This window comes from Coregonus clupeaformis, chromosome 27 (assembly GCF_020615455.1).
Source record: "Coregonus clupeaformis isolate EN_2021a chromosome 27, ASM2061545v1, whole genome shotgun sequence".
NCBI classification, from domain to species: Eukaryota; Metazoa; Chordata; class Actinopteri; order Salmoniformes; family Salmonidae; genus Coregonus; species Coregonus clupeaformis.
The window spans coordinates 11,041,489-11,062,801 of record NC_059218.1 but is presented as its reverse complement, the minus strand read 5'-3'; the positions used below and the strand labels follow the sequence as shown (position 1 = coordinate 11,062,801).

The following is a 21,313-nucleotide window of genomic DNA, read 5'->3' as shown; positions in this document are numbered from 1 at the left end:
AGGCAAAACAGCATTGAAACACAGCATTGATTCATTATGATTGTCTTTCACTGTCATAATTTATACAGTCAACATAGTTTTATTGTTTTTACACAATCAGTAAGTGCAGTAATCTGATTGTAAATAGTTGCAGTGATATGATTGGAAGAAACCTCATAGGAAGTCGATGGATTATTTATATTTAGGGATACTGTATCATACAGAATAGTTTTATGGTTTTGGACAAGAGCCCAAATATTTCCGTATACATTTACAGTGTTGTTTATTGCTTATGCATCTATCATTTTTGGGCATATTGAACTGAGTTGCGATTCCATGATTTTTTCCAGCATCTTCTCCTCATATGAGAAGATCACCCTGGTACCCTGTTATTTTTGTCAGGCAATCATGTGTGCACGGTGCTCTGTTTCCCTCTACTGTTGATATGATGAAGTGCAACCATTTAGGTCTCTTCAGCTCAGTTAAAATAAGTGTCTCATTGTCCTGCTGTGACTCCTATAGCCTAAATCATTTTTTTTGTTCCACTGTGCATGTCCGTGTAGTAGTTGTGGACAGTCTCAGTGACTTAACAACAATAGTCTGCCCATGCTATTCCAGCTGCTAGAGGTGGATGGGGTGGGGTAAGGGGGAGCTGTCTGTGAATGTGTCCAAGTTCTTCCAAGGCAATTGGATCAACAACAATGACCGAAATTGACAGGCAAATTATATTAATTTTAAACCGCCTTAAGAACATTTAGATCCTATGGACTACATTTCATAGACACACAGCAGAGGTGGAAGTATCTCTCTCTCTGTCGCAGTATCTCTCTCCCTCTCTCTCTCATCTCAATTATACATGAAGACAGTGAGAGGACAGAGCAATAGACAGAACAGAAATACACATTGATAATACTGAGAGGGGTGGAAAGGTGAGCTGCAAAAATAGATATTTAGAGAGAGAGAGGGAGAGAGAGAGAGAGAGAAAGAGAGAGAGATAGTTGAACCCAAATCACTGTGTGTGTGTGTGTGTGTGTGTGTGTGTGTGTGTGTGTGTGTGTGTGTGTGTGTGTGTGTGTTTGTGGAATTTAAAGGAGTGATGTTCTATTTATGCCGGCGGTCTAAAAGCTGCGAAGCCAGCTGAGATCTGTAACTTTCCCTTTTAAAATTGCACTCACATCAATCGCTACAACAGCTCTGTAACGAACGAGGGTTGGTTCGTGGAGTCCGAAGGGGTAGCAGCGTATCATATTCAAGAAAGCTACTATATTTGGAAAACGGGGTAGCTATACATGATTTATTTGTTGAAACAGAGGAGTAGGACAGGATTTATCTACTGTCCTAATCGATGGCGCCTCGGCAGCTGAAAACGCGTGTGCCCAGAATGTCATTCTGCATGATCTGAACGGAATATCGCTCCACTTTTGTATTTTTCCCCAAGGACGGGTGAAAGCTTTGGATCGGTTATTATTTTCTGCAAAAATAATGGCGTTCTTGTTAAATAGGATTATGAAACGATGCCCTCTGTCTCGCTGACCAGACTCATCGCCTTCACTCTGGACTGTTGATTTAGTCTTTTGCGTGATTTTGTCTTTCATTTTCACAAAAGGTCTTTGCCCCTCATGCAAATATCGCATGACAAATGCGCACAACACTGAATGCTATGGGGTTGAACGAGTGATGTCAGTTTATTGTGCTCAGACGGGAGATGCTGGTCCAAAGGATGTGACACGACGGGAATACCGATCAGTGATTTGCCATTCCAGCACGAGCGCGTCCTAATCGCTCATGATGCCCAGAGGTTTACGGAGACTCGTGCACCTGGTGCTGTTTTGCCCTCTGTCGAAGGGGCTGCAGGTGGGACCAGTACCAGAGATTTGGCTGCGTTTTTGTTTTTGTGCCCTAGGCCATCAGATAATCACAAATGAAGAGCTCTCTCTCTCTCTCTCTCTCTCTCTCTCTCGCTCTCTCTCTCTCCGTATTTGTCAATAATAGGCGAACCATATACTTATAATTAGGTAGGCCTAATAACATCATAAACATTTACATTTACATTTTAGTCATTTAGCAGACGCTCTAATCCAGAGCGATTTACAGTTAGTGAGTGCATACATTTTTCATACAAGTGTATAGATTTTATTTTGGCTGCACAAAGGTGAAAACAGGTTTATTGCCTTGTGGTCAATGAGGTGCTATTGCATATCAATGTGGAAAGATTTGAGTCAGTCAGTCAGTTCCAGTACCATATTTACAATGTGCAGGGATACTGGAGTGATAGAGGTAGATATGTATTGGGGTAAGGTGACTAGGCATCAGGATATATGATAAACAGAGTAGCAGCAGCGTATATGATGTGTGCGTGTGTGTAGAGTCAGTATAAATGTATGTGCATATTATGTGTGTGTGTGAGCAAATTATGAATTGTGTGTTGGAGTGTCAGTGTGTGTGAGTGTGTAGGACCCTGTCAGTGTGCATAGAGAAAAAAATAAAAAAGGATAAACTCAGATAGTCCGTGTAGCCATTTTGTTAGCTATTTAACAGTCTTATGGCTTGGGGTAGAAGCTGTTAAGGAGCCTGTTGGTGTCAGACTTGATTCACCGGTATCGCTTGCCTTGCGGAAGCAGAGAGAACAGTCTATGGCTTGTGTGGCTACAGATTTCTTTGCGCATGAGATGGTTCAACAAGAGTGAATCTGATAAAAAATGTGTACTTTGTAAATATCCCTCTCTGGCACGGCACTACAGATAACTGTAAATACAGGTGCTAATGGCTCAGGGAGTTAGAGCATGCTGCTGGCAAAATCAGGGTTGTAAGACTGATTCCCGCATGGGCCACATACAATGCTGACACTTCTGTAAATCGCCTTGGATAAAGGCATCTACAGAATGACAATGGTCTCTTTCTCTCTCCCATGTAGAGTCGTCTCCCGGTGTTAAAGGTGAAGTACTTGCTGCTGGCCTGGTTGGGTATCCTGGTGGCCAGCTGGGTCCTCTACATGCAGTACGCCTCCTACTCCGAGCTCTGCCGAGGACATGTCTGCCACATGGTCATCGTAAGTATGAGTGTGCTCACAGGATTGGGTAGGTTACTTTTTAAATCCGTTAGTTACTAGTTACCTGTCCAAAATTGGAATCAGTAATGTAACTTTTGGATTACCCAAACTCAATAACGTAATCTGATTACTTTCAGTTACTTTTAGACTACTTTCCCCTAAAGAGGCGCAGGTTAGTATCTGACACAGCCACAAAGTTATAAAATCTGATTTTAAAGCTAACCTTAACCCTAACCGCACTGCTAACCCTAATGCCCAACATAACCTTAAATACATTATTGTTTTCATAAATGTTTACAATATAGCCAATTTTGACTTTGCAGCTGGCCCATCTAGCGGAAATCGCTCAGTTGCACTGTCTCTTAAGGACAAGACTCATCCCAATAAACGTCAACCTGCTTAAGAGGCATTAGAAGAAGAGAAAAATGAATATTACCAATTGAACGACATCTATTGCAGGATAAATCAATGTTAGAGTTTACATAGCTGGCCATAAATGGATGTTGCATTTAAAAAAATAAAATAAAAAATAAAAAACATTTTACTTTATGGGTTGGCTATGTAGGCTTCTTTAACCCATTGCTTTCTACTACAGATAATAATACAATTAGGCTATATTTTTACATTTCTTTAAGAATAGGCCTTGGAAATATAGATTAGCTAAATTGTTTTACCTGAGCATAACCCCAAAACTAAGGACTAATTAGCATAATCTTTTTTTTTAGTTTAGTTTTTTTGTCATGGACGACTGATTGGGCTCATTACTTCGAGTTGAAAAATAAATGCTGCACTTGGAATGGCAATCTTTGAGCACTACCGAAAAGTGCTATTTGCATGTGAAAAATTAGATGGACATTTTCCATGAAGAAAATAAAAGCCCCACTTGTGGTCTTCTTAAATTAAACTCGTTTTTGACAGTATGGAGCACAATAACACTGAGGAGTTTAGAAGGGAGGAACTCAAACATTTATTTCGTAGGCTGGGATCAACACTATGCAGCTGTTGCAAGAGCGCAGTTTTCACTGGCTGTCCACTGGGGCGTATTCATTTCTCGGATTCTGTTGCAAAAACTTTCTTAAACGGAAGCAAACGGAACGAAACGGGGAGGGACCTACCTGAATTTGTCTTGTTTTGCTCTGTTTGCTTCCGTTTGGTTCTTAAATGGTAAACGATTTCCGTAATGAATACACCCCTGGTTGCAAAAACAATGATTGATAGGCAGCTTAAACTTCTTCAATTCAACCTTCATTGGGTTAAGTACACATACATTTGTGAACAGCCATCCACAACAACCACAGTCTGTAAGGCGGTGTAGATAGTAAGTATAGACCGGAAGTAGAGGCCTGGGCATTGTTGTTCACTAATTTACTCCAAGTAGGGAAAGGATGGCGGGGTTGAAAAGTAATAAAGGGGAGTATATATATAAAAAACATGGGGGATTGGAAGTGATGCAGACAATTACATTGATAGAAGATACAATCTATCTGCAATATTAAGCTGATCCACCCCCCACCCCAAAAAAAAAACATCCTTTCTGAATTTAAAAGTAATCCTAGAAGTAATCATTTAGTTTTTCAAAAGTATCTGTAATCTGATTACAATATTTTTGCCTGTAACTGGTTACAGTTTTCTTGTAATCCATTACTCCCCAACCTTGTCCACACACACAGACACGCACACAGACACAGACACAGACACAGACACAGACACACACACACACACCTTGTTTGATTATTCACAGGTGCATCCACCCTTTATATGGAGATGGAAACGGTCAGATGGCAAGAATTAAAGAGAACCCAAAAGAGGAAAAGGGAATCTGTATTGTATGTGTCAGTGGCTGCTGAGTGCAATATGTTTCCTCTTCTAATACTGTAGCAGATGGGGACCAGTTAAAAGTAATTAACAGAATGCCTGATAAGAGTAATTAACACTGGACGAGAAATCAGTGATGTAACAGAGTGGTTGCGTCCGAAATGGCATCCTATTCCCTCTGCCCAAATGTTGTGCACTAAGTAGGGATTAGGGTGCCATTTCAGAGGCAGCCTGTATCTCTGGCTTGTCTGATAGCCAGGCCACAAGATAAGTGACTCTACTCTAGCTTAATTGTTCCCTGTGATAAACAGTGATGAGAAATAACCAAATATTACATCTACAGTGCCTTCAGAAAGTATTCATACCTCTTGATTTATTCCACATTTTGTTGTGTTACAGCCTGAATTCAAAATTCAAAAAGCACAAAAAATAGGATTTCGACACCCACAATCAGATTGTGGTGAATCTGTTTCTGTAGTTAGAAACATAACATTAGTATTCTTGAAATAGTATTTTGTTGAAATTTAATTTGATCTCTGAGAAATTAAGCTAATTAATTGCACCCAAATTGGCCATTTTAATTTATAGGATTAATATAATCTTCAATAAATATAGTACCTAACATCCGATTTGGACCATAATTCTTCTTATCAACGAGTAAGACATGAGGAATCCAATAACATTATCAAAAGCCACCCACAGACCCACGCTAATCCCACCCCAATTTATATTAGATCTAATAACTTTACACAAGGGAAACGGTATCAGTTATTTTTGTCTGACAAGTAGTGTGGTGCTGCGGCTTGGTGTATTGCTTCTTCATCCTATGTAATGTATTCCCTGTGAATCTGATAGTTTTTTCCCCCCTGTTCAGAGAAATTAGCCATTGAAGTCGCTTGCATTATTTAGCATAAATTAGTGTGAAAGTACTAGGCTTTGCCCACTATACAGTGGGGAGAACAAGTATTTGATACACTGCCGATTTTGCAGGTTTTCCTACTTACAAAGCATGTAGAGGTCTGTAATTTTTATCATAGGTACACTTCAACTGTGAGAGACGGAATCTAAAACAAAAATCCAGAAAATCACATTGTATGATTTTTAAGTAATTAATTGCATGACATAAGTATTTGATACATCAGAAAAGCAGAACTTAATATTTGGTACAGAAACCTTTGTTTGCAATTACAGAGATCATACGTTTCCTGTAGGTCTTGACCAGGTTTGCACACACTGCAGCAGGGATTTTGGCCCACTCCTCCATACAGACCTTCTCCAGATCCTTCAGGTTTCGGGGCTGTCGCTGGGCAATACGGACTTTCAGCTCCCTCCAAAGATTTTCTATTGGGTTCAGGTCTGGAGACTGGACAGGCCACTCCAACACCTTGAGATGCTTATTACGGAGCCACTCCTTAGTTGCCCTGGCTGTGTGTTTCGGGTCGTTGTCATGCTGGAAGACCCAGCCACGAGGTTGTTGGCCAAGATCTCGCGATACATGGCCCCATCCATCCTCCCCTCAATACGGTGCAGTCGTCCTGTCCCCTTTGCAGAAAAGCATCCCCAAAGAATGATGTTTCCACCTCCATGCTTCACGGTTGGGATGGTGTTCTTGGGGTTGTACTCATCCTTCTTCTTCCTCCAAACACGGCGAGTGGAGTTTAGACCAAAAAGCTCTATTTTTGTCTCATCAGAACACATGACCTTCACCCATTCCTCCTCTGGATCATCCAGATGGTCATTGGCAAACTTCAGACGGGCCTGGACATGCACTGGCTTGAGCAGGGGGACCTTGCGTGCGCTGCAGGATTTTAATCCATGACGGTGTAGTGTGTTACTAATAGTTGGGTTTAATGGTAAATGTCACAAATCAGAGATGTTTTCTAAGAATTGTATTGAAAAACATTTGACTGCCATGCAATGGTTTATACATGTATTATTTTATTAGGGTTGTCACAACATTTTAGTCATAGACCATTTCCCCATCAAAGTTTAGGAACTGTCTTCATTATGAGAGTTGCACCATAACCGTCTCAGAGAGCTGCCACTATTCAAGGAGAGTTGGGTTGGAATATTATGTTGATACTGTATACTGGTTGTTGGGGTGGGATTGGCGTGGGGGATCCGTGGGTAACTTTTGACCATTTTATTGGATTCCTCATGTCTTACTCAACGATAGGAAGTTTGGTCGATATTCGCATTTTGGGTACTATATTTGTTGAATATTATGTGAATCCTATAAATTAAAAGGGCCAGTTTGGGTGGAATCAATAAGCTAAATTTGTCAGCGATCAAATACCGGCTCGTACATTTTATTTTTATTTTTTATTTCACCCTTATTTAACCAAGTAAGCCATTTGAGAACAAGTTCTCATTTACAACTGCGACCTGGCCAAGATAAAGCAAAGCAGTGCGATAAAAACAACAACACAGAGTTACATATGGGGTAAAACAAAACATAGTCAAAAATACAACAGAAAATATATATACAGTGTGTTCAAATGTAGCAAGTTATGGAGGTAAGGCAATAAATAGGCCATAGTGCAAAATAATTACAATTAGTATTAACACTGGAATGGTAGATGTGCAAGAGATGATGTCCAAATAGAGATACTGGGGTGCAAATGAGCAAAATAAATAACAATATGGGGATGAGGTAGTTGGTTGGGCTAATTTCAGATGGGCTGTGTACAGGTGCAGTGATCGGTAAGGTGCTCTGACAACTGATGCTTAAAGTTAGTGAGGGAGATAAGAGTCTCCAGCTTCAGAGATTTTTGCAATTCGTTCCAGTCATTGGCAGCAGAGAACTGGAAGGAATGGCGGCCAAAGGAGGTGTTGGCTTTTGGGATGACCAGTGAGATATACCTGCTGGAGCGCATACTACGGGTGGATGTTGCTATGGTGACCAATGAGCTAAGATAAGGCGGGAATTTGCCTAGCAGTGATTTATAGATGGCCTGGAGCCAGTGGGTTTGGCGACGAATATGTAGTGAGGACCAGCCAACAAGAGCGTACAGGTCACAGTGGTGGGTAGTATATGGGGCTTTGGTGACAAAACGGATGGCACTGTGATAGACTACATCCAATTTGCTGAGTAGAGTGTTGGAGGCTATTTTGTAAATGACATCGCCGAAGTCAAGGATCGGTAGGATAGTCAGTTTTACGAGGGCATGTTTGGCAGCATGAGTGAAGGAGGCTTTGTTGCGTAATAGGAAGCCGATTCTAGATTTAACTTTCGATTGGAGATGCTTAATGTGAGTCTGGAAGGAGAGTTTACAGTCTAACCAGACACCTAGGTATTTGTAGTTGTCCACATACTCTAGGTCAGACCCGTCGAGAGTAGTGATTCAAGTCGGGTGGGCGGGTGCCAGCAGCGTTCGATTGAAGAGCATGCATTTAGTTTTACTAGTGTTTAAGAGCAGTTGGGGGCTACTGAAGGAATGTTGTATGGCATTGAAGCTCGTTTGGAGGTTTGTTAACACAGTGTCCAATGAAGGGCCAGATGTATACAAAATGGTGTTGTCTGCGTAGAGGTGGATCTGAGAGTCACCAGCAGCAAGAGCGACATCATTGATATACACAGAGAAAAGAGTCGGCCCAAGAATTGAACCCTGTGGCACCCCCATAGAGACTGCCATAGGTCCAGACAACAGGCCCTCCGATTTGACACATTGAACTCTATCTGAGAAGTAGTTGGTGAACCAGGCGAGGCAGTCATTTGAGAAACCAAGGCTATTTAGTCTGCCAATAAGAATGCGGTGGTTGACAGAGTCGAAAGCCTTGGCCAGGTCGATGAAGACGGCTGCACAGTACTGTCTATTATCAATCGCGGTTATAATATCGTTTAGGACCTTGAGCGTGGCTGAGGTGCACCCATGACCAGCTCGGAAACCGGATTGCATAGCGGAGAAGGTACGGTGGGATTCGAAATGGTCGGTGATCTGTTTGTTAACTTGGCTTTCAAAAACTTTCGAAAGGCAGGGCAGGATGGATATAGGTCTGTAACAGTTTGGATCTAGAGTGTCACCCCCTTTGAAGAGGGGGATGACCACGGCAGCTTTCCAATCTCTGGGGATCTCAGACGTTACGAAAGAGAGGTTGAACAGGCTAGTAATAGGGGTTGCGACATAAAACATCCTCCATTCATGCTGCAAGGGTGTTGATTTCCTCCTTAAAACCTCTTAAGGATCTGACTTTTTTTTTCAATTTTCGCCTAAAATGACATACCCAACTCTAACTGCCTGTAGCTCAGGACCTGAAGCAATGATATGCATATTCTTGATATCATTTGAAAGGAAACACTTTGAAGTTTGGAAATGTGAAATTAATGTAGGAGAATATAACACATTAGATCTGGTAAAAGATAATACAAAAACCAAAAAGTGTGTTTTTTTGCATCAACTTTGAAATGCAAGACCTGAAAGGCCTGACAGTGATGTAGGAATCTAGGTGTAGTTTAGATTTTGTCCACAAGATGGCAGCAATACTGTCTTAATAAAAACAAAATGTTCCACCACCATGCTAGAGGGGCTAATGGTACTTCCTGATGTTCAACCAATCAGGTTGCAGCAGTCTGTTGTTTACCCCTGGCTCAACCCCGTGTGCAACATAGGGAAGTAGCATTAGCCACTCTAGAATGGTCGTGGATTTTTTTATTTATTAAGACATTACGCATATTTGTAGTTTTTTTTTCGGTGGCTCGCCAATAAAGCTAGTTAAGGAGGAAATCGACGCCCTTGCAGCCTGAATGCAGGATGTTTTATGTAAGAGCCTGTCGCCGGGGGACACAAGTGTATAGCTGGCTGCATACATTCCAGTGTGATTCAGATGATAATAGCTCCATCTGCCGGTCGGATGGGCTACGTGACTTGAATGATGCAATTCAGATTCCACTTTCAAATAATTAAACAAGCATGAAATTCTAATGAAAAATCAAATTAAATTAAACACGCTTCTCCATTCTTTTGTGTAAAATTGTGCAAACTCTAAAATAATGCGGTGCCTTATGGGATTCCATTTCGCTCTGAAGCCGGCAGCGTTGCTGGCTCGGTCTGAGTGGTTATTGGAGGGTCTAATTATCCCCTACACCCTCCATAATTTTCACTCCTCTGCTTTGGGACACTTGTGCATATGGCGGAGGCGAGGGCCAGGGAAAAGGGGGTAATTTGGGATTCTGTGTGTGTGTTAGAGGGAGAGCGTTTAAGAGAGAGAAGGAAGGAGTGAGAGAATAGAGTGTTGTCAATGTTGTGTATACTCCCAGGGTAATCTGCACATTACTGCGACATTAAGGACAACTAGCTGGGCCTGCAGAATTACCCTCCCCCCAAAGGAAGATAGAAAACAATTATTTAAAAAAGTCCTTTAATTGGTTGGCTCGCAATCCAAAGTGGCCAAAATTAAGTCATATTACCATAGCAACCACCATACAGTGGAGGAGGAGGTGGCAGCCTGTAGTCTTTCTTTTTGTTTTGTACGATTCATGCTGTTTGAGTGGATCTCATTTTACTGGAGCTAGCTCTTATAGCAGTGTAGTTAGGTACAGGCTGGCGGGCTGCCTGGATGTTTCCCAAGCAAGATTATCTCACACCCACACACGCATGCTAATTTATGCTGTGACCATTTCTTCTTGCTGCTTCTGCAAACAGTCTTTTAGAGATATTTTTAGGGAGAGTGGTGTGGTGCAACGGCTACATCACTAAAGTGCCAACAATGAAGCTCAATCCTGGGATGACTACCTATAGATGGGTTGGTTGTTTAGCAACAAAACCAACTTGTGCGCAACTATGGGGCAAAATAGACGGGATTGGCTTAGATTGTTGACAACATGTAAGCTATATTTCGTCTCCAATGTTTAATGAAAACATAAATAAATGTGCACAATGAGCACTTGTTGTCTCTCAAATACATCGTTACAGTTGTTGGTTAGCTAGCTAGCGAATATTTGCTATATTAGCATTGACATGAAATCAGTGAAAACACCTCAAAACAAGACATAAAATAAAACATTTTAATTGTATTGGTCACATGCGCCGAATACAACAGGTGTAGACTTTGCAGTGAAATGCTTACTTACGAGCCCATTCCCAACAATGCAGAGTTAAAAAGTAAGATAATATTTGCTAAATAGAAAAGGAAATAGTAACACAATAAAAACAATAACGAGGCTATATACAAGGAGTACCATTACCGAGTCAATATACAGGGATACGATGTAGTTAAGGTAATTGAGGTAACACAGTATGTACATCAGTGGAGGCTCCTCAGAGGAGGAAGGGGAGGGCCAATTTCAGAAAAATACAAATATTGAAACAATTAAAAGTTATCCCTTTTAGATAAAACTATACTAAATATATTCACGTCACCAAATAATTGATTAAAACACACTGTTTTGCATTGAAGGTCCACAGTAGCCTCAAACGTACTCTGTAGGGTAGCACCATGGTGTAGCCGGAGGACAGCTAGTTTCTGTCCTCCTCTGGGTACATTGACTTCAATACAAAACATAGGAGGCTCTGGGTTCTCATCCCCTTTCCATAGACTTACACAGTAATTATGACAACTTCCAGAGGACGTCCTCCAACCTATCAGAGCTCTTGCAGCATGAACTGACATGTTGTCCACCCAATCAAAGGATCAGAGAATGAATCTAGTACTGAAAGCATAAGCTAGCTAGCACTGCAGTGAATAAAATGTGGTGAGTAGTTGACTCAAAGAGAGAGAAAGACAATAGTTTAACAGTTTTGAAGAAATTAATTTCTTCAAAAATAGAAGGAGAAGCAAGAGAGAGCGAGAGCTAGCTATATTTCTTCACTTACTTAGTTAGGGAATGCAGATACAGTTGAAGTCGGAAGTTTACATACACTTTAGCCAAATAAATTTAAACTCAGTTTTTCACAATTCCTGACATTTAATCCTAGTAAAAATTCCCTGTCTTAGGTCAGTTAGGATCACTTTATTTTAAGAATGTGAAATGTCAGAATAATAGTAGAGATAATTATTTATTTCAGCTTTTATTTCTTTCATCACATTCCCAGTGGGTCAGAAGTTTACATACACTCAATTAGTATTTGGTAGCATTGCCACTCCAATACCTTGACTTTGTTGTCCTTAAGCAATTTTGCCACAACTTTGGAAGTATGCTTGGGGTCATTGTCCATTTGCAACCAAGCTTTAACTTCCTGACTGATGTCTTGAGATGTTGCTTCAATATATCCACATAATTTTCCTTCCTCATGACGCCATCTCTTTTGTGAAGTGCACCAGTCCCTCCTGCAGCAAAGGACCCCCACAGCATGATGCTGCCACCCCCGTGCTCCACGGTTGGGATGGTGTTCTTCGGCTTGCAAGCGACCCCCTTTTCCCCCCAAACATAACAATGCAATCTTTCTCCCCATGTGCAGTTGCAAACCTTATTCTGGCTTTTTTATGGTGGTTTTGGAGCAGTGGCTTCTTCCTTGCTGAGCGGCCTTTCAGGTTATGTCGATATAGGACTCGTTTTACTGTGGATATAGATATTTTTGTACCTGTTTCCTCCAGCATCTTCACAAGGTCCTTTTGCTGTTGTTCTGGGATTGATTCGCACCAAAGTACGTTCATCTCTAGGAGACAGCGGTATGACAGCTGCGTGGTCCCATGGTGTTTATACTTGTGTACTATTGTTTGTACAGATGAACGTGGTACCTTCAGGCGTTTGGAAATTGCTCCCAAGGATCAACCAGACTTGTGGAGGTCTACAAATACATTCCTGAGGTCTTGGCTGATTTCTTTTGATTTTCCCATGATGTCAAGCAAAGAGGCACTGAGTTCGAAGGTAGGCCTTGAAATACATCCACAGGTACACCTCCAATTGACTCAAATTATGTCAATTAGCCTATCAGAAGCTTCTAAAGCCATGACATCATTTTCTGGAATTTTCCAAGCTGTTTAAATGCACGGTCAACTTAGTGTATGTAAACTTCTGACCCACTGGAATTGTGATACAGTGAATTATAAGTGAAATAATCTGTCTGTAAACAATTGTTGGAAAAATTACTTGTGTTATGCACAAAGTAGATGTCCTAACCCACTTGCCAAAACTATAGTTTGCACTTGAATCACTGTGAATTGCTAGACCTGCTACGCTGCTGTAAAATGGACCCTTATACCACCATCGGCTAGTGGGCTTTTGCACAGAGTGGGCTTCATTTATGGCGGGACGGTGGTCAGGCCTCCGCACTCTAGTTATGAATTTGTCTCCCTCTGCCATATGGACGCATTGTATGATACACCGAGAGAAAAAGAGCTGAATGCAGAACTCGGAGATATACTGCAGCAGGTAACTTCGATTGTAAACTATATCAAACCACATCCACTGTGTGCACGCCTGTTTGCAAAACTGTGTGGAGATATGGGATCAGAGCATGACAATTTGCTATTTCACACCGAGGCTCAGTTGTTATCGAGGGGGAGAGTGTTGGAAAGATTTTTCGAATTGAGAGAGGAACTGTTGTCATTCGCAATGGATGTAAAAACATTTTTTTATCAGACATACTTGGGAAACTGAACGAACTGAACGCAAACATGCAGGGGAAATACAAAAACATTCTACAGATGAGTGACCAAATCAGTGGATTCCGAAGAAAGAGTGTCCCACATGAGTGATGACTGCTCACCTCCAACGCTTGGAAGAGCACTTTGGGACCTACTTCCAAGACTTGGACATGACAAAGTTTGATTGTGATGCTGGCTCAGTTGACAAGCCGGCAAGTGAAATTGAACAGATGATCGAGCTGTCATGTGACCGAATGCTGCAGACAACGCATTCACGGGTCACTACGGAGGAGTTTTTGTTCCTGACTCGAAGGGAATACACTGCCGTCTCCTTCCAAGCATTATTACTCATGGTGCCAGCTCAGACTGTGTGAAGCTGGATTCAGTGTTCTCATTTGCATTAAAAGCAAATATCGATCCAGGTTGGATGTGACAGCAGAGATGAGGTGCGCACTGTCGACCACGTCCCCTGACTTTGAGTATCTCCGAAACGACATGCATCAAGCACACCCGTCTCATTAGTGGTGGTGAGATAAGAGACAATCAGACATTATGTCAGACTAATTTGCAATTGACTGGCATAGCCCCACATTAAAAGTATGTGATGGTGAGTTGAGAAGACAATCAGAAATACTGTCAGAATGTTTTGCAATTGACTGGCATAGCCCAAAATACAAAATGTAACATTGGCTGTTAATTACATAATTATTTTCACATGGTTGGGACTGTGAGGATTTTCAGATATCAAAATGGGGTCGCGGGGAAAAAAGTTTGGGAACCCCTGGTCTAGGGAGTGTGCATAGAGCCAGTGCAAGGGAGTCAGTGCAAAACAATTAAGATAAATAAATACATAATAAAGCGTGGCAATGTAAATTGTCAGGTAGCCATTTGAGCAAATGTTCAGCAGTCTTATGGCTTGGGGGTAGAAGCTGTTCAGGTGCCTTTTGGTCCCAGACTTGGCACTCCGGCACTGCTTGCCGTACGGTAGCAGAGAGAACAGTCTATGACTTGGGTGGCTGGAGTCTTTGACAATTTTTAGGGCCTTCCTCTGACATCGCCTGGTATAGAGGTCCTGGATGGCAGGGAGTTCGACCCCAGTGATGTACTGGGCCGTACACACTACCCTCTGTAGCGCCTTGCGGTCGGATGCCGAGTAGTTGCCATACCAAGCGGTGATGCAGCCAGTCAAGATGCTCTCAATGGTGCAGCTGTAGAACGTTTTGAGGATCTGAGGGCCCATGCCAAGTCTTTTCAGTCTCCTGAGGGGGAAGAGGCGTTGTTGTGCCCTCTACACGACTGTGTTGGTGTGTTTGGACCATGATAGGTCCTTAGTGATGTGGATACCGAGGAACTTGAAGCTCTCGACCCGCTCCACTACAGCCCCGTCGATGTGGATGGGGGCGTGCTCGGCCCTCCATTTCCTGTAGTCCACATTAGCTCCTTTGTCTTGTCCACACTGCCAGGTTTCTGACCTTCTCACTATAGGCTGTCTCATCAGGCCTACCACCGTCGCGTCGTCGGAAAACTTAAAGATGGTGTTGGAGTCATGGGTGAACAGGGAGTACAGGAGGGGACTGAGCACGCACCCCTGAGGGGTCCCCGTGTTGAGGGTCAGGGTGGCGGATGTGTTGTTGCCTACACTCACCACCTGAGGACGGCCCGTCAGGAAGTCCAGGATCCAGTTGCAGAGGGAGGTGTTCAGTCCTAGGGTCCTTAGCTTAGTTATGAGCTTGGAGGGCACTATGATGTTGAACGCTGAGCTGTAGTCAATTAACCGCATTCTCACATAGGTGTTCCTTTTTCCAGGTGAGAAAGGGCAGTGTGGAGTGCAAAGAGATTGCGCCATCTGTGGATCTGTTTGGGCAGTATGCGAATTGGAGTGGGTCCAGGGTTTTCTGGGGTGATGGTGTTGATGTGAGCCATAACCAGCCTTTCAAAGCATTTCATGGATACAGATGTGAGTGCTACGAGGCGGTAGTCATTTAGACGGGTTACCTTGGTGTTCTTAGGTGGTTTGCTTGAAACATGTAGGTATTACTGACTGGATCAGAGAGAGGTTGAAAATGTCAGTGAAGTCACTTGCCAGCTGGTCAGCGCATGCTCTGAGTATGCATCCTGGTAATCCACCTGGTCCTGCGGACTTGTGAATGTTAACCTTTTTAGAGGTCTTACATCAGCTATGGAGTGTGATCATACAATCGTCCGGAACAGCTGGTGCTCTCACGCATGGTTCAGTGTTGCTTACCTCGAAGCGAGCATAGAAGGCATTTAGCTTGTTTGGGAAGATCGCGTTAATGGGCAGCTCTTGGCTGGGTTTCCCTTTGTAATCCATGATAGTTTGCAAGCCCTGCCACATCTGAAGAGCATCAGAGTCGGTGTAGTAGGATTCGATCTTAGTCCTGTATTGCCTGTTTGATGGTTCGTCTGAGTGCGTAGCAGGATTTCTTATGAGTGTCCGGATTATGTCCTGCTCCTTGAAAGCGGCAGCTCTAGCCTTTAGCTCATTGCGGATGTTGCCTGTAATCCATGGCTTCTGGTTGGGATATGTACGTATGGTCACTGTGGGGACAACGTCGTCGATGCACTTATTAATGAAGCCGGTGACTGATGTGGTGAACTCCTCAATGCCATCGGATGAATCCCTGAACATATTCCAGTCTGCGATAGCGGAACAGTTCTGTAGTTTAGCATCCACTTCATTGGACCACGTCCGTATTGAGCGCGTCACTGGTACTTCCTGTTTGAGTTTTTGCTTGTAAGCAGGAATCAGGAGGATAGAGTTATGGTCTGATTTGCCAAATGGAGGGCGGGGGAGAGCTTTGTATGCGTCTCTGTGTGTGGAGTAAAGGTGATCTAGAGTTTTTATCCCTCTAGTTGCACAGGTGACATGCTGGTAGAAATTAGGAGCGCCGCCTCTGGATGAGCATTTTCTTGTTTACTTATTGCCTTATACAGCTCGTTAAGTGTGGTCTTAGTGCCAGCATCGGTTTGTGGTAGTGAATAGACAGCTACAAAAAATACGGATGAAAACTCTCTTGGTAAATAGTAAATAGACATGGTATCAAGAACAAGATGAAACGAGCTGAAACAAGCCACTTACGATTCCCCAGATGGCAGTTTCTTGTCATTCTTGCTAGCAATCAGGCCATCCAGAATCACAACAACACGCTGGCTTCTATCCCATGGAAGCGCGCACATCGTTTTCGTGACATTGTCAGCTAACCCATCCATAACTCACTAGAACACATAGAATCTCACTGGGTGAAAATAAAGAAATCCTTACTTGACATCTATGTGCGAATCTTGAAATTCCTGACTAATTCCCCATTGATATCTACAGTATACATGATTTGCATGCGGGTGGGATTCGGGGCATAGTACAAACTGGGATTCGGGCCATAGTACATATGAGCGAGAGATTGTAGGATCCTTGGGTCCTCTTCCTGTTGATAATGTGATGATGTATTTCCGGTTTCCTGTCCGTCTGTGCCAGTGTGACCACTACAGAAGAGGCATCGTCTCAGGGTCGTCCTGCAAGGCCCTATGTGAGAAAAGGACTCTGACCCTGCAGCGATGCATGTCCACCTCCTCCACACACCAGGTAGGTAACACACACACACACACATCAGGTAATACACGCACACAGCCAACCAGCTGCCAACCACACTTCACAAGTTACAACCACCTTACACAGGCTAATCTTGCTCGCCAGACTTGACAGCTGGTGTAAAGGTAGCCAGAGTATATGCAATACACGTAGACACACGTCTGGCTCTGCGAGATTACACACGCACGCACACCACTTGACAAAACCACACACTACCTACTCTACCTAATGGCTGTGTGTGTATCTGTGTTTGTAGGTGTACAGTGGTGTGTGGAAGGAGAGGCCTGTGGTCATTAAGTGTGGTCTGGAGGAGCCTCTGAAGGGAGACGGTGCTCCTGACTCTATACTGAGACAGGAAATGACCCTGTTTGACAAGCCCACCCGAGGGACCTCCATGGACGAGTTCAGAGAGATGCTGCACAGCTTCCTGAAGGTCTGGCTGCTCATTTCACTTCCTCTCAGTTAGATTAGATAGAATAACTTTCCACAAGGGAACTGGTGTTTTTTTGTTATGTCAGGCAATACAGGCAGCATTACAGACAGGCACATTCGAATACAATACAATCACACATAAGAATATGTTACTTACTTGTAGTATTATGAGAAATTTAACAGATTTAAAAAATGTACTGTAATTTACACAATGTTTCTCACATTCATTTCTATAATAGAAAGTGAGGTGAGGACCATTATTGGAAATAAATTTGACCTTGTGGCAGAGGAAAATTAGGGCATCTTGATACAGTATATTTAGTCGGAAGCTAACATAACATGGTAACTGATAATCACTGTGAAGCTGAGTCTATCTGAGGGACGGTTCCTCTGTAGACAGGCTTCATGTAGTTTGTGCTGGGAAGGAACAAAGGCAGGGCAGAGTGACCTTATTACTAGTGTGTGCTGTCAGAGTGCTGCTGGCTCCCCAGAGAGAGAGCGAGGGAAAGAAGACTGAGAGAGAGGGGGGAGAGAGAGAAAGAAGAGGGGGTAGAGAGTGTGCGATGGAAGGAGGCAGTAGACGTAGGGGGAGAATCTCAATTGCATACTCCTTGCATCCTCTCTCCTCGCCTCCTTCTCAAACCCCATTGGAGGAGAAGGTCAGAGGGGGTCCCTCTGGTTTTCTCATCCAATGGGTTTTGAGGAGGCAGCGAGGAAAGAGGACGCGAGGAGGATGCAATTGAGATTCTCCCAGGTTGTGTGTGATGGTAGGGGGAAGTGAGAGAGAGAGAGCAGGAAGCTAGGAGTTAAAGCCCTGTGCCAAATATAGCGCAATACAAGGTGCTGAAATAGCAGACATTTTCAGCACAATGGCTCCACTCAACTGTGAGATTGAATTATATTAGTGTCGCCCCCCTGCCAATTATCTAATGGAAGCTACATGGAAGAAATCTAGCACATTTCAATCATGCCACACAGTCTTGTTTTTATTATAGTGTGTATGACTATCTGAACTGAAAAGTGACCTGTTGTTGCTTAGTTTTTCTCTTTACATAGCATTATATACATTGAGTGTATAAAACATTAGGAATACCTGCTCTTTCTATGACAGACTGACCAGGTGAAAGCTATGATCCCTTATTGATGTCACTTGTTAAATCCACTTCAGTCAGTGTAGATAAAGGGGAGGAGACAGGTTAAAGGATTTTTAAGCCTTGAGACAATTGAGACATGGAGTGTATATGTGTGTCATTCAGAGAGTGAATGGGAAAGACAAAATATTTAAGTGCCTTTAACTGGGTATGGTAGTAGGTGCCAGGCGCACCGGTTTGTGTCAAGAACTGCAACGCTGCTGGGTTTTTCACGCTCAACAGTTTCCTGTGTGTATCAAGAATGGTCCACTACCCAAAGGACATCCAATCAACATTACACAACTGTGGGAAGCATTGGAGTCAACATAGGCCAGCATCCTTGTGGAATGCTTTCGACACCTTGTAGAGTCCATGCCCCGATGAACTGAGGCTATTCCTAAAGTTTTGTACACTCTGTGTATATTTCAACTTGTTTTCTAGTCTTAGCTGGCTGATACTTACCCCCTTGCTTAGTTGACGGAAAGTGTAACATTAGCTATGCAAGGTTTGAACATCACTGTCACCTGTAAACATTTCCTCACTTCATATTTTCTTCTCTCCATCGTCCCTGCAGTCTAACCTAGGGGAGCAGCCCTCTCTCACCACCTTGGTAGGGCGTGTCATCACCCTGGCTGACATCAACAAGGACGGCAAGGTGTCCCTGGCCGAGGCCAAGTCTGTGTGGGCTCTTCTCCAGATTAACGAGTTCTTGCTGATGGTGGCTCTGCAGGAGAAGGAGCATACCCCTAAACTGCTGGGCTTCTGCGGGGACCTGTACGTGACTGAGCGCGTGAGCCACAGGTGAGGACCACTTTGGAATCAGAAAGCTTTATTACAATGCAACACATATTGTTTGGATTTTCTCTTGGCTTTGTAGCTTCATCAACCAGTCCAATCATGTGTTTTAATTTATGCTTTCAAGTGATATCCTCTGGGATCAAATGCACATCTTGTTTATATAGACCCATTTCCCGCCCGCATCATCAAAAGATTCTAATCAGAAAGGGTTTTGTTTACGTACATGGGAGTGGATACAGAATCCTCTGACTTCAAATGCAGCTCATGCAAGTTAAACACGTAATCAGATGGTTATTGTCTACATACATCCCCGATGTCATTGGAGGTTTGAATACCTAGCAAGTTAGCAAGCCAGCGAGGCAAGGTACAATATCACAAATAGCGCTAGATAAAGCCAGAAGAATAATATACCTGTTGAACATAGCCATCTGTCTTGCGTGTTTTCTTGGTCATCACTAACTCACTGCTAAGTTTATCAAGGTCCCGACATCAGTTAGCTATACTGCTACAGAGCTTCTTTGGTGTGAGGATGCGCATGCATCACTCGAACTTGACGTTTGCTTGTAAACAAAATATGTCTCTCTCTATATACACTGTTCAAAAAAATTAAGGGAACACTAAAATAACACATCCTAGATCTGAATGAATGAAATAATCTTATTAAATACTTTTTTCTTTACATAGTTGAATGTGCTGACAACAAAATCACACAAAAATTATCAATGGAAATCAAATGTATCAACCCATGGAGGTCTGGATTTGGAGTCACCCTCAAAATTAAAGTGGAAAACCACACTACAGGCTGATCCAACTTTGATGTAATGTCCTTAAAACAAGTCATAATGAGGCTCAATAGTGTGTGTGGCCTCCACGTGCCTGTATGACCTCCCTACAACGCCTGGGCATGCTCCTGATGAGGTGGCGGATGGTCTCCTGAGGGATCTCCTCCCAGACCTGGACTAAAGCATCCGCCAACTCCTGGACAGTCTGTGGTGCAACGTGGCGTTGGTGGATGGAGCGAGACATGATGTCCCAGATGTGCTCAATTGGATTCAGGTCTGGGGAACGGGCGGGCCAGTCCATAGCATCAATGCCTTCCTCTTGCAGGAACTGCTGACACACTCCAGCCACATGAGGTCTAGCATTGTCTTGCATTAGGAGGAACCCAGGGCCAACCGCACCAGCATATGGTCTCACAAGGGGTCTGAGGATCTCATCTCGGTACCTAATGGCAGTCAGGCTACCTCTGGCGAGCACATGGAGGGCTGTGCGGCCCCCCAAAGAAATGCCACCCCACACCATGACTGACCCACCGCCAAACCGGTCATGCTGGAGGATGTTGCAGGCAGCAGAACGTTCTCCACGGCGTCTCCAGACTCTGTCACGTCTGTCGCATGTGCTCAGTGTGAACCTGCTTTCACAGGGCGCCAGTGGCGAATTTGCCAATCTTGGTGTTCTCTGGCAAATGCCAAATGTCCTGCACGGTGTTGGGCTGTAAGCACAACCCCCACCTGTGGACGTCGGGCCCTCATACCACCCTCATGGAGTCTGTTTCTGACCGTTTGAGCAGACACATGCACATTTGTGGCCTGCTGGAGGTCATTTTGCAGGGCTCTGGCAGTGCTCCTCCTGCTCCTCCTTGCACAAAGGCGGAGGTAGCAGTCCTGCTGCTGGGTTGTTGCCCTCCTACGGCCTCCTCCACGTCTCCTGATGTACTGGCCTGTCTCCTAGTAGTGCCTCCATGCTCTGGACTCTACGCTGACAGACACAGCAAACCTTCTTGCCACAGCTCGCATTGATGTGCCATCCTGGATGAGCTGCACTACCTGAGCCACTTGTGTGGGTTGTAGACTCCGTCTCATGCTACCACTAGAGTGAAAGCACCGCCAGCATTCAAAAGTGACCAAAACATCAGCCAAGAAGCATAGGAACTGAGAAGTGGTCTGTGGTCACCACCTGCAAAACCAGTCCTTTATT

General features: G+C 43.6%; 1 protein-coding gene across 2 annotated transcripts in view; it reads left to right on the top strand.

The window, feature by feature from the left end:
• LOC121541477 (divergent protein kinase domain 1B) overlaps positions 1-21,313 on the top strand; it is a 33,529-nt gene that overhangs the window by 6,053 nt on the left and 6,163 nt on the right. Inside the window, exons 1-5 of one of the 2 annotated variants that reach the window (XM_041850515.2) lie at positions 1,113-1,833; positions 2,894-3,028; positions 16,863-16,970; positions 17,233-17,409; positions 19,113-19,339. In XM_041850515.2, the coding sequence (XP_041706449.2) occupies positions 1,765-1,833; positions 2,894-3,028; positions 16,863-16,970; positions 17,233-17,409; positions 19,113-19,339 (716 nt within the window). In that variant the 5' untranslated portion in view covers positions 1,113-1,764. Of the gene's footprint in view, positions 1-1,112; positions 1,834-2,893; positions 3,029-16,862; positions 16,971-17,232; positions 17,410-19,112; positions 19,340-21,313 lie in introns of those variants that run through there. The other variant, XM_041850514.2, reaches the window with a different exon arrangement.